Consider the following 13133-nt stretch of genomic DNA (forward strand, 5'->3'; position numbering starts at 1 on the left):
CTGGAGTCTAATGGGTCTCTCCAGGCTCTGGGTCAGGGTTGTCATTGCCGGAGTCCCCAGGTCGATTGGAAGGAAGGGCTACAGCAGACGCTGGTTACACAGCAGGCTCTCTTGTCCCTGGAAATAGTTTCAGCCGCAAATTCTTCATGTTCATCTTCGGTTTTGGTTCCAGTGGACGACAAGCTCTTCAGCTTCCAGGTTCGGACTCTTATTGGGGGGGTGGGGGGGGGGGTTGGCAATCCCATCAGGTTAGCCAGCCTTCCAGTTTGAACTGGAATCTCTCACTATGGCTGGAAGACAAAGGGCTGCAGAGTTTTGGACTCCTTCGTCCCTTTGTGCCTGACACAGACACTCTGGAGCCTGGGCGTGGAGTACACAGGACTCCCTCCAAAGATAAAAAAAATCACACAAGAATTTCTCATCCTGGATGTCGGGGATAATGAACAAGAACAGTCAAACACTTAAATGGTGAAATAACAAGACCGGGCCATTTTGGCAAAATGAGCACCCATTGGTGCCTTTATCGGTGCTGTGCACACAGCCTGCAGTTAAGGTGCATCCAAGTAATAAAAAGGCATCACTGGCACCAGCCATTGAAGGTACGTTTGTCCTTGTAACATACATGTTACATTTAAAATGAGAACGGGAATACTCTTGTCTCTCCCAAGCATTAAGGTCTCACCTAATAAAATATAAAAGGGACAAATATCCTTTCTACCCATGAGAACTGTAGTTCTCAAGGTTAACCGGAGAAAGTTAAAAGGGGAGCCCCTAGGGCATCCCAGCAACAATAAGCATTTTTTTTTTTTAAGTTGTCCGAGGATAACATTTAAAAGACACTATGGAGAGTCTAAAAAATGAGGCCCGTAAAAAGAGTTAACGATTCTGTGAGTGTGGAAGAAAAATAATCCATGAATAAAGCTAAAAGTTCTGGGGCTGACACTGGCCAGGAAGATGTATCATTGCTATGAAAATATTGCCTAACAAAGTTTGCTTAAGCTTTTCCATTGACACCACACCTCAGCAGGGTAGTGCAGAAGATGCACCAGGAACAAGCTACTCTGGTCCTCATCACACCAATGTGGGCACGACAAACCTGGTTCTCACACTTACCCAGACTAGCAATGTGCAAACCAATCAACTTCTGTCCCAGCACAAGGGGGCAGCACTCCATCCACGCCCTCAAACTATGAACTTGGCAACCTGGCTTCTGAAGTCCTAGAATTTGGACCCTTGAATCTTCCACAAAGGTGAATGGATATCCTCAAGGAAGCACGGAAACCCAACACTAGACACTGTTACTTTAACAATCGGAAAATGTTGTCTTGTGCATATCCCAAAACTTACATTAATTCCAATTGAATGTTCACCATCCAACATTCTCCACCATATGCTTTACTTACTAGACTCTGATTTAGTTTTTAATTCCATCAAAGTACATCTAGTGGCCCTGTCTGCTTACACTACTTCACACAAGGTATCGTGTTGAAGGTACTAGTTATCAAAGCATTCATGGAAGGAGTAAAGCGATTATACACCATCTCAAATTCTCCACCAGGTTGGGTCCTTAACATTGTACTCACAAAGCTCATGGTTTTGAGCCGTTGCACAGTCAGCCCAAAAAAGGTAACTTGCAAGACTGCCTTCCTAGTAGCCATCACCTCCATAAGACGAGTCAGTGAGCTACAGGCAAGTGCAAGACCTTTTCATTGTCCACAAGGACAAGGTGGTTCTTGGAACACGCCCTAATTTCTCACCTAAATTCATAACCCAGTTCCATGTTAACCAGTCCATTGGACTACCTACTTTTTTCCCAAAAACCTCTCTTGGCTGAAAAGAAGCCTTCATTCTTTAGAATCTAAAGAGTAAGAGTAACCCGGAAGTAGTAAACATTAATAATGAATTTACCTCTGGCTACTGGTGGTGGTCCATGCCCCCTAATGTGGGGGTTGCAGAGGGAGAGGGGTGCAGGGGGGACCGGTGCTGCAATTAATAACGTGGCTCCCCCATGGCAGATTGCTGGGCTCCAGCAATCTGCCATGGGGGAGCTGTGTTACTAATACAGCACCGGCAGAGCAGTTTTGGTCCCCCGCTCGCCTCCTCTCCTCCATGCCCCCTAATGTGGGGGACGCAAGGGGAGAGGGGCGAAGGGGGCACCGGTACTGTATTAATACCTCACGGGCAGCAGCAGCAGGATCAAGGAACACAGGACACCACAACGCAGCCTGGACGCGCGATCCAAATGCAGGAAAGCGCGCGTCCAGGCTGCATTTATTTCCTGTTTCATGGCCACGCCACCAGCACATCGCACTGGCTGAGCATGTGCACTGGAGCCAGTGGCTGCCCATTGCACATGCTCAGTTCAGTGCAGCAGGGAAAAAAAAAGCGTTACTTTCTTCTGCGCCAGGCATCACGTGATCCCCCCCCCCCCGGGATGGTGGCGCGCGCCCCATAGATTGAAAACCTCTGCTTTAGATGTAAGGAGGGCAGTCAAGTACTACATAAACACAACAAAACCTCTAAAGAAAACAAACGAACTTTGTTTCCATGGCACCCGATAGGGCAGGAGATCATATTTCAAAAATGTGGTTTCCAGATGGATGATGGATAGTCAAGTGCTGCAGTTTGCTACTCACTATCAGAAAGACTTCCTATTACACCAGCAGCTCACTCTACCATAGGTACAGAATCTACTTGAGCATGTACAGCAAAGCACAGCGGTTACTTGGAGCGCCATACATACATTTACTCGGCATTACTGCATTGACAAGCTCAAACACACCCAGGTGGGACAAGTGGTGCTAAAACATCTATTTGCCGCTGTACCTTCTGACAGCCCACTTCCTTCTCCAGGTACTCAGATGCCTTGTTCCAGTGGTTGACTCTGCCTTTGGTTCCAAAATCCTTGCCTTTTATGCTCAAACCCTGTCATTCACAATCGGTTGTCAATTACCTGGGGTTTGGCCTTTTTGGAGTGGGACCAAGCATGATTTGCATATCAACTTCCCCTTCTGTAATGGCTTGGCAGGCAAAGAACATTGGTCTGGAGGGTTGCCCAGAGCAATGCCAGTGGTTAAGATTCATGCTAAACCTTACAGCATAACCTTTGTTTTTGCTTTGTCCTCCAGGACAGCCAGCCGCCCAGTTAATGGTTTCAGCCAGGCATAAACACAAAGGACAGTTGGGCTCCTCCCTCACTTCCTGCCTTCCTGGACACACTGGATCCTGTGCGGGTTTCAGGGCTGAAGTCCGCCAAAGGCAAAACTCATAAATAACTCAAGTCTACTCTAAAGGATAGAAGTGAAGCCCAGAAGGAACTGACAAATGAAAAATGGCGAAACAAGAAGACTGACGCCATTTTGGGAAAATGGTCACTCATTTATTTATTTTCACATTTGTAGACCGCACACAAACCCGTGGGCATCAGGGTGCTTGCTCCAGTTACATGAGTCCTGTTAGGGAGAATTCTCAAATGTCCCAATTCCTCTCTCCCTTAGACCCCTCCTTCCCCCATTGCTTTTGCTGAATTGTGGGACTTTGTACTTGCAAATAAATGTGTTTTCTGTGTGGGTTTCTTCTGGTTATGGAGTCTAACCAACTCCATAGGCATAATCTTTTCATTTATGTCACACAGCACCCTCAGTGCAGTGACACAGGGAAACCTTTTTAGGCTTTCCCAAGGTTTAAATACCTTCTCTGGGATAAATTACTGTTTCCCAGAGTAAGTAAAGTGAAATTGACTTTACTAGTCATTTAAATTCCTAGACCCAGCACACCCTATCTTACAATAGAGTGCTGGAGGGGTTACTTGGTATCCCTTGTGGCTATATACTCATGTAGCAGTCAAATGCTACCCTTTCCTCTCATAATGGCTGGTGGCAGTGGTTTTACAACGAACTACCATGATTTCTCCCGACCGCGAACACCGGTAGCGTTAAATCGCGGGATCCATGTTTTTCAAGATGGTGTCTGAGCCCCTTCTGTAAAAACAGGTCCCGGTGTTCTTTTTTCACCATTTCTTTGTGGAAAGGTCCTAGATTTTTGCTCTGTGCGACAAACCAGGTTTGGTCTTTGTTAATTCACCTTTGGCTGGCTTCAGGACTGAAGACCGCCTCTGGCGCCAGTGTCTGGGGTGGGCAGGAAGTGAGGGAGGGTGCCCGAAACTCCCTGTGCTTAGTCTCCTAGGAGACCCAAATGCACTCTGTGGTGATTGGCTGGCTGACTGTCCGGCAAGGACAAGCCACCCTGCTGGGTGAGTGACATGTAGGCTGGAATGAATGGGAGAGAACTGAATAAAAGGCGAGTCTTTTGGCTTGGAAGGCTGAGTCGACCACTGGAACGAAAGAACCGAAGACTAGCTTGAAGAGGACGGCTGCTGCAACTCCTAGAACGTTGGTTTGCCTGGTGAAGCCCTGCTGCAGATTCGAATCACCTAGTTCACCTAGACCGAGAAGCCCCTACAATGACTATTTGAGTTGGTGGGACCAATCAACTCGACAGTAAGCCACCTGGATACCAATCTAGGAGCTGGTTGCATTTTCCTCATAGTGCTGCAGGAAACCTTATAACCAGGGTGAGGGACACCAGTTTGTGTGCATTACTTAGAGCCACTGGAATTTAAGTTTGCCAAGTGCCAGCTTTTTGAACAGTTCCAGAGCAGTGCGGGAGACCCCTGACATCCTCCCTCTTGTCCCCAGGACTGAGGCACAGGAAAAGCGAGATCTGCAGGAACTGCCAGGAGCAGAAGTCCTCAGCTGCATCTTTTTCTTCATTGAAATGTACTGTGAAATCAGACTGAGTACTAGCTTCTCGCGGTGAAAGTACTTGAAACCTTTGCAACTTGCAGGCCTAATCAGCTTGTGACCCAACATATGATTCTTCTTTTTACTAACTACTTCCAAGAACTTGTGCATAGACTTTACTGTTTACTTACCAGAACCGCTTTAACCTATCCAAGACTTTAGCCCATTGACTTTGGCCTAGCCTATTGAATTGAATTGACGCTTCTGGTGATCCCAAAATATCTACACTGTCTAAGAATAATTGCAACCTTTCATGTTCTAATAATCTTTGCCTTTTACTCCTCTTGAAAAGTATTCTGAAATAGTAATTGAAGTTTGTGTGTGATTAAATTGCCTCCTTCTAAAGAATGTTTTATAACTGACAGATAAAAAGTATCAAACCTTGAGTGTAAGAGTTTACTTGAACACTTGTGATTGTAGACCTCTGTGTAACATCACTGCTCACATTCCTCTCTTGAGATGAGCTTGGCAGCTCCGCTCTGCTACCAAAAATTGTGTAGTACAGACTTGTACCAAAGGTTGGTTTTGCTTACTCCTGTAGTCCGAGTTGTGTGTAGTGGTCCCAAAGGGTACTGCATACAAACTATGCCTAACAAGCCCAGGTTGGGCATAAGTGCAGTAGACCACATTACAGGAGATAGTTACATGAATGGTGATACAGATGCATATTGCTAGAGTAGATAAAAGGATAAACCAGAACAGCATAAAACCCTGTAAAATTCCTCTGCTCTGAGGGCAGGTGGGATAGAGTTCCAGTATTTGGCAGCTAGGACTTGGAAGCAAGACCCCCTCCCGTTTTGATTCGTTTGAGTTTGGGTTGGATCAGTTTATGCAAATGTTGAACTCTAGTGAGCCTATTGGAGTGTGCTTTGTTTATGATCTGTGCTAGTTAAGGGGTGCTGTGTTGGAGAGGCATATGTGGGTGATTGAGTCATGAACAAGATTATGTCCTTGTGGGCAACCAATGGGCAGCTCTTCGGGCGGCCGCAATGCGTTCTGATTGAGGGATGTTGAGGGCGGCACGTAGGGCATTGTTCTGGATAGTTTGGAGTCTTTTTATGTTGTGGATGGAGGTGCCTGCGAAGAGGACATTGCAATAATCGAGCCTGGTGCCGATCACTGCCCGGGTGATGGTTAGGCAATTGTCTTTGGTTAAGAATGACCTAGCTGCATTGAGCAGTTTGGTTGAGTAGGCTGCTGCAGAGGAGATGGCATTTAGTTGTTGGATTATGGAGAGGGTGGCATCGAGGTAGACTCCTACAGTTTTGACAGGTATACCGGAATCACGGATCCGTCAATATTGAAGGTGGCATATTGGAAGTCAAGAGTTCTTAGAGCTGCTGCCAGACCAACAATGAGGAGCTTATCTTCTCGTCATTGACAGACGCCATGGGTTGCCACCCAGACTTGGATCATGGCGTAAGTAGTGCCGAGGGTGGAGGAATCTGTATGGTATGACCCTCTGAACCGGAGAAGAATCTGTTTCGGCATAATTAGTGTAAGTTATGCTGAGCGAGATCCCTGTGGGACCCCGCAGCTAATTGTGGATGGAGTGGCACAGGCATTGTTGGCAAAGACTTTCATTACTCTCCCTTAAAGGAAGGAGGAAATCCAAGCGACCGCTTCTTGGGAGAAGGCAGCCGATGAGATCAGGTGGTGGCATAGTATGTCATGATCAACTAGATTGAAGGCCGCCGACATATCCAAGAGGAGAAGCAGAACAAACTTTGTTGTCTGTAGGAGTCTAATAGAATTTTCAGTTCTAGGATAGCAGACCCTGTGCCATGGAGCGGGCAGAAACCACATTGATGGGTGCCTGGGATTTGATTGGTTTCCAAGTGGCATTTACTTTGTAGCTGGGATGCTGATTTTTTTGTTGTAGGAATGTCACGGTGCTGATAGGTCGGTAATTGTTGGCGATGGTAGGGTAAAGTTTTTTAAAAGTAATTTGAGGACCCAGGCATCTTTAAGGCATGAGGGTACTATACCCGTGTTTGAAGGAAGCATTGATGAAAGTGGTGATGAAGGGGGCTAGTTTAAGTGCACAGTCTTTGATTAATGGAGCTGGCTAAATATCCCCTTTACATCTCAAAGGTTTTAGGCTTTGAAGGATGCTGGTGGTTTGTTGTATGGTGTCATTGCATCAGAACAGTGGGGCAACAGGAGTGTGAGCTGACAGTGTGTGTATGGGCAGAGATTGTTGCAGAATTGCTTTTTTATGCCTGGATTTTGTATTTCAATGAGTCGATTTTGGTTAGTAGGACGTTCTGAATGGTGTTGCACCAGCTAGAATCTTTTGATCGTGGATATTTGGGGGATAGGAGTTTCCAGTTCTTTGAGGATGGTGAACAGTTCCTTGGAGTCTGAGGTAGCATTGGCAATCCTAGTGTTAAGGGAGGAGGCCTTGGCAAGTAGGGTGGCCTTTTTGTACTCGTTTGAAAGAGTGGAAAAGGCATGTTTGGATGATTCAGATGGTGACTTTTTCCAATTCGTCTCAGCTAGTCTTTTTTTTTTCCGTTCTGAGAGTGGCAAGTTCTTGAGTGTAACATGCGTTAATGTGGACAGCTGGTTTGGATTTTTTGGTGGCCAGGGGAGCAATAGTATTTATGGTAAGAGTGAGCGAGGTAGACTAGTGTTGCGCTAGACCTGTTCGAGCTGTAGTATCTAGCTTGTCCCCATTAAGGACGTTGAGCAACAGGATGAGGTTATCCTTTGTGAGTTCGCGTCCACTGCGGGCAGAGGTGGACGAAATGGGGTTGGTAAAGGATTTGGCCATGGGCATGCAGGAGTATGTATGTGATGATATGGTGGCCTGACCATGGGCATGGTGAGTTGGTTTTAATGGTAGTAGCAGTTCATGTCTGCTAGCCAGTCCAGGGTGCGACCTTTGTTATGGGTGGCCTTGTTAATGCCATGGGTGTACTAAAGCTGAGAAATCACCCTGCTAGTAACCTGGACAGAAGGTAGTAAAAAGAAACCCCTTGCCACCAGCCGTTTAAGGTAGTCACTGTAACAAAATGTTACATGAGTAGTGGGAGAATGAGTAACAATGTAACACCCAGCACCCACATAAGGTGCTGTGTGCTGGACCCACAAAAGAAAAGGTATGCACGATAAGGGACTCCCCATTGCCCAGAGGGTGCTGGGTGACACTAAGCAAAAAGCAGATGCCCGTATTCACATATGGAGGTTACCAAACTCCATAAAACAGTAAATTAAGAAAATCAGAGGCAAACAGAATGAGGGAGTGATTAAAAAAAGATCCACTCAGGAGATTTAAATCAAAAAAGTCCAGAGTCCAGCGAAAGTGTTGGGGGTCTCTCGGGTTAAAGGGAATTGGCACAGAAAATTCTCCCAGACATCCTGAAGTCCTGAAAGCACCTCAAGATCCTCTTTCTCCTTCCCTCTCCCTTAATAGACCCCCCCAGACCCCCGTATGCCCCAATGACTGGCTGCCTGGTCCCCTCAGAGTTCTTTAGGGCACCAGCACCCCCTTCTGCGCAGACCCCATGCGATCCCTGGCACTTGACCTGGCCTCCAATTATCACCCGCTGTGCTCCTGTGCCTCTTTCCCACCCCTCTCCTCCGCCCCCCTTTCACTTGCCCTCTCTCCTCTTGACTTGTACTTCCCACCCTAGCACTTCAGGTTTTGTGCAGATTGGCTATAACCTGCCCTCCCTCACACTTGTTACTGCACTTGCACAATACGAATACCACAAGGCTTAGTAGGACTGCTAGTTATCTTCCTTGTGCCCCTCCCTTTTGTCTTGTGGTGCCTTGAAACATGATTTGTTGTATATGCACCTTACAAATATATCTAAATAAAAATGAGGTGGTTGTGCTACACAAAGGGTTCACTTGTATTGGTAGCTTTTGGGGCTGAGCGATATTTGGCCCAAAAAGCGTTGGAGGCCAAGTGTAAAAAGCACCTCACTTCCCAGGAGTCTGCATAAATGCTGAGGGGTCTATAAAAAAAAAGCAAAAATGCAGCGAAAGTGAAAATTGCTTCCTAAGTGAGCATTTCCAAAAATATTTTTATTTTATTTTTCATACTTAAGACCCTTTTCCTCCCACCCGGGACATAGAGCCAACTTAAAGAAATTGTTGCACTCCCTCCATTGTAGAGGTTACTGTAGGTCAGAAGAAAAAAAATCTGCTTTTGAAGTGCTTAATTGTTACCGGAGACCAAGGGCACTTGGAGTCCAGAGTTTTGCTAGTTTATTATTCTTTTTAATAACTTCAAACTGGTCTTAGTGATGTATGAAAGTTTGGTTCGGTTTTGTCAAATGCTTTCTGGCTGATGGTGGCTGAAGATTGCTGTCTTTAAAGAGAAGACCAAGATAATGTCTATTTTTCTTCCAGGTTGACCTGGAGGTGACACTGCCTGGAGAGGGCAAGGATCAAACCTTTAAAGTGACTATTCAGTGGGTGTCGGTGGTCAGTCTGCAGATGCTCCTGGAAGCCCTTACGGGCCACCTTAGTGAGGTCCCTGAAGACTCTGTACAGGCCCTTGATGTGATCACAAGACACCTTCCCTCCATGAGGTAACCTGCATTACTGTCATCCTTGTGTGCTGTGATCCCAGAAAGCAGTGCAGCCTAAATCTGAATGTTTCCTTTCTGCAGGTACACTCCTGTGGGACGCTCATTCTTCTCTCCTCCTGAAGGTTACTACCACCCTCTGGGAGGCGGCCGAGAGGTCTGGTTCGGCTTCCATCAGTCTGTCCGTCCTGCCATGTGGAACATGATGCTAAACATTGATGGTAAGTCCATCATTTTCTGGTAGTTTCAGTATTGTGTTGTGCTTATTACAAAAACGTTCCAATAGCAATTGAGGAAGCCATTGAATCCACTAAAACTGCCTGTATCGGGGGGATCAAGAAAATTTAAATTGGACAATATTGACACTCTTGCTCCAGCCTTGGCTGACCTCTGCAACCTCTCCTTCGCCACTAGGGTTCTCTCAAGCACTCTTGTGCACCCTCTGCTCAAAAAACCCTATGCCGACCCGTCTATTCTGGCAAACTATTGCCTGATCTCCATCACCCCTTTACTGGGAAACCACATGGAGAAGCTGGCTATCACCCGACTTACCATCCACACTGAATCTGTTTGGCTTAATGACCTCTGGCTTTAGAGCATTCAGAGGCCCGGAATCTGCTCTTCTGAACACCCATGAAGACCTGCTCTCAAATCTTGACTGACTCTTTCCTTATTTTTCTTAACCTCTCTTCTGCTTTCGATACGGTAAACCACAACATCCTAATCGCCCGTCTGCGTGATACCCTGGGCTTTGCAGATAAGGCGGTGTGCCTCCTTTCTCCAACAGGTCCTCCCAGGCGGAACTTGGGACCTTTCTCTCCTCCATCACTCTTTACTTGTGGTGTCTCCCAGGGATCTAATCTGTCCCCCTAGTTCAATATTTACGTGGCCCCTTGGCCCAAAGGATCTCTACCTTTACCACAAACTCAGTGTTATGCGGATGACACACAGCTCTTTCAGGCTACACTTGGCCTCCTCCTCCTCCTCCTCCTCCTCTTCTTGTTCCTCTTCCTCCTCAGTCTATCCGCAATTCAGACCTGGTGTGCTACTAACTCACTGCCTGAAAGCCAGTAAGACAGATTGTCCTCATTGGGGACCCCTGCTTCACTTTCCCACTTACACTGGCCAGCCTCCCTTGGCCCTGCGCCCTCACCAATGAGCAAAAAATCTTGGTCATCTTCGACTTCACTCTCGCCCTCTCTTCGCACATCTGACATCTGCAGAAAGTCCCACTACCAACTGCATCGCCTCAGAGGTATTCTACCTTTTCTTACGTTCCCCCAGAGGCTCACCACCTCGAGAGCCCTGGTTCTCTCTAGCTGGTCTACTGCAACCGCCCCTTTCTCAACCTTCCTACTTCTACTTTCCGTCCTCTACAACTCATCCAGAACAGAACCGCAAGACTTATCCTTGGCCTTAAGCCCAAGGACCGCATCTGTCCGGGGCTGACATCCCTCCACTGGCTCCACTGATCAAGTTCAAGACCCTCTGCATAATCCACAAGACTTTCTGGGGACGGGGCCCGCACTACCTACAACACTCGCTTCCTAAATACTCTCCCTCTAGAGTCCTCCACTCCTCCTACAACTCTCTGCGGGTGAGCCGCTTTCACAAAATGATTTGGGGGTAGATCTTTATCCTCTGCAGGTGCCTCTCTGCCATCTTGAGCCGGAGCACCTCAAGTTCAGGAAACTCCTTAAGACCTTGCTAGTCTCCCTCGGTTTCTCCCTCTCGCTTGCTAACCTGTTCTTTTTCTCTCTTCCTTCTCCCTACGTGTTCTGTTTTTGCTGACTGGTTGCCTGTTAGGGAGAATTCTCATAAATGTGCTAACCATAGAACGTGAGTGTTTTGCCATTGTGTGGTCTCTGAAGATGTTTAGACCATACTTGTATGGATCTACTTTTGTGATTCAGACAGACCACCAACCCTTGAGCTGGTTAATGCAGAGGGGAACATCCTAAATTGTTAAGATAGTCAATCAGCCTACAGGGGTTTGATTTTACCATTGAACCATCAGGGTGTAATCACCAAAATGATGGTCTCTCCAGAATGTATGACCGACTGGAGTAAGGAGATTTATCCAGGGTTGGATTAAATATTCCTGTCCCTTAGTCTGGGGGGCAAGTGTTGGGAAGAATTCTCATAAATGCGCTAATTCCCTTCACCTTAGAGACCCCCAACAACTTTGCTGGATTTTGAGGACTTGATTTTTTTACCTGAAGAGTGAAAGCCTTTTTTCCCCACTCAATGTATTTTGATATGTGTTTTACTAGTGTGTTCTTTGATTATGGAGTTTTAGACCACTCCATAGGCATCATCTTTTCATGTGCGTCACACAGCACACTCAGAGCAGTGACACAGGGAAGCCTTTTTGGCTGTCCCAAGGTTTAAACACCTTCTCTGGGATAAACTACTGTTTCCGAGAGAATGTAAAATTAAATTGGCTTTACTAGACTTTTTAAATTCCTAGACCCAGCACATACTATCTTACAAAAGAGTGCTGGAGGGGGTTACCTAGTATCCCCTATGTCTATAAACTCATGTAGCAGTCAAATGCTACCCTTTCCTATCGAAATGGCTGGTGGCAGTGTTTTTACAACTGAACTACCATGATTTTTCCTGACCGCGAACACCAGTAGCTAAAATCACGTGAGCCATGTTTTTCAAGATGGCGTTTGAGCCCCCTTTGTTTAAACAGGTCCCGGTCTTCTTTTTTTGCCATTTCTTTTTGGAAAGGTCCTTCTAGAGTTTGTCTCTGCGCTCCATGGTCCCTTTGGTTCTATGCCTTTAGCAGGCTTCAGGACTGAAGACCGTCCCTGGTAGCCGAGTGTCTGGGGTGGGCAGGAAGTGAGGGAGGTGCCAGAAAACTCACTCTGCTTAGTCTCCTAGTAGACCCAAATGCACTCTGGCGTGATTGGCTGGCTGACTGTCCAGCAAGGACAGCCACCCTTCTGGGTGACTGCCAGATAGGCTGGAAAGAATGGGAGAAAACTGTTTAAAAGGCAAGTCTCTTGGACTGGAAGGCAGTCGACCAGTGGAACGAAAGAACTGAAGACGAGCTGGAAGAGGACAGGTGCTGCAACGCCTGGACCGTTGGTTTGCCCGGTGAAGCCCTGCTGCAGGTCCGAATCGGCGAGTTCATCTCGAAGGAGAAGCCCTTCAAGGACGACTTCTCCATTTGAGTTGGTGGGAACAATCAACTCATAAGCCACCTGGACCCCATTCTCAGAGCTCGTTGTATTTGAGTGCTGCAGGAAACCGAATATCCAGGGAGGACACCAGTTTGTGTGCTTTAAGACAGCTACCAGAATCGAAGATTTGCAGGTTTGCCAGCTTTGTGACCAGTCCCCGTGCAGTGCAGGAGTCCCTCGACATCCTCCCTCTTGTGCCCACGACAGAGGCTCAGGAACAGCGAGATCTGCAGCAACTGCCAGAACAAAGTCTTCAGCTGCATCTTTTTCTTCAATACAAGGTACTGTGAAAACCCGACCGAGAGAAATTAACTCTCACTGCGAAAGTGCGTACAACTTTGGCAACTTGCAGGCCTAGTCAGCTTGTGACCGGACATATGAACCTTTCTTCTATGAACTACTTCTGAGAACCGTGGCAAAGACTTTTCCATTTTAAACTACCAGAACCGTTTTTCTTATACAAGACTCTAGCCCTTTGACTTTGGCCTACCTATTGCATTGAATCAACTCCTCTGGTGAACTCAAATTATTTGCACTGTGTAAGAGTAACTCTATTATTCGCTTTATTAACGTAAGCCTTTTTGCTCTTCAAATGCTCT

The 13133-nt window shown here is 46.7% G+C and overlaps 1 protein-coding gene across 3 annotated transcripts in view; it reads left to right on the plus strand.

The window, feature by feature from the left end:
• The window catches only part of LOC138503097 (protein argonaute-4), a 324615-nt gene that overhangs the window by 102047 nt on the left and 209435 nt on the right, over positions 1–13133 (plus strand). For all 3 annotated transcript variants that reach the window (XM_069622601.1, XM_069622603.1, XM_069622602.1), the window contains exons 4-5: positions 9165–9346; positions 9428–9564. In XM_069622601.1, the coding sequence (XP_069478702.1) occupies positions 9165–9346; positions 9428–9564 (319 nt within the window). The remainder of the gene's footprint in view (positions 1–9164; positions 9347–9427; positions 9565–13133) is intronic.

Source organism: Ambystoma mexicanum, chromosome 11 (genome assembly GCF_040938575.1).
Source record: "Ambystoma mexicanum isolate Mex_15411 chromosome 11, UKY_AmexF1_1, whole genome shotgun sequence".
Lineage (NCBI taxonomy): Eukaryota > Metazoa > Chordata > Amphibia > Caudata > Ambystomatidae > Ambystoma > Ambystoma mexicanum.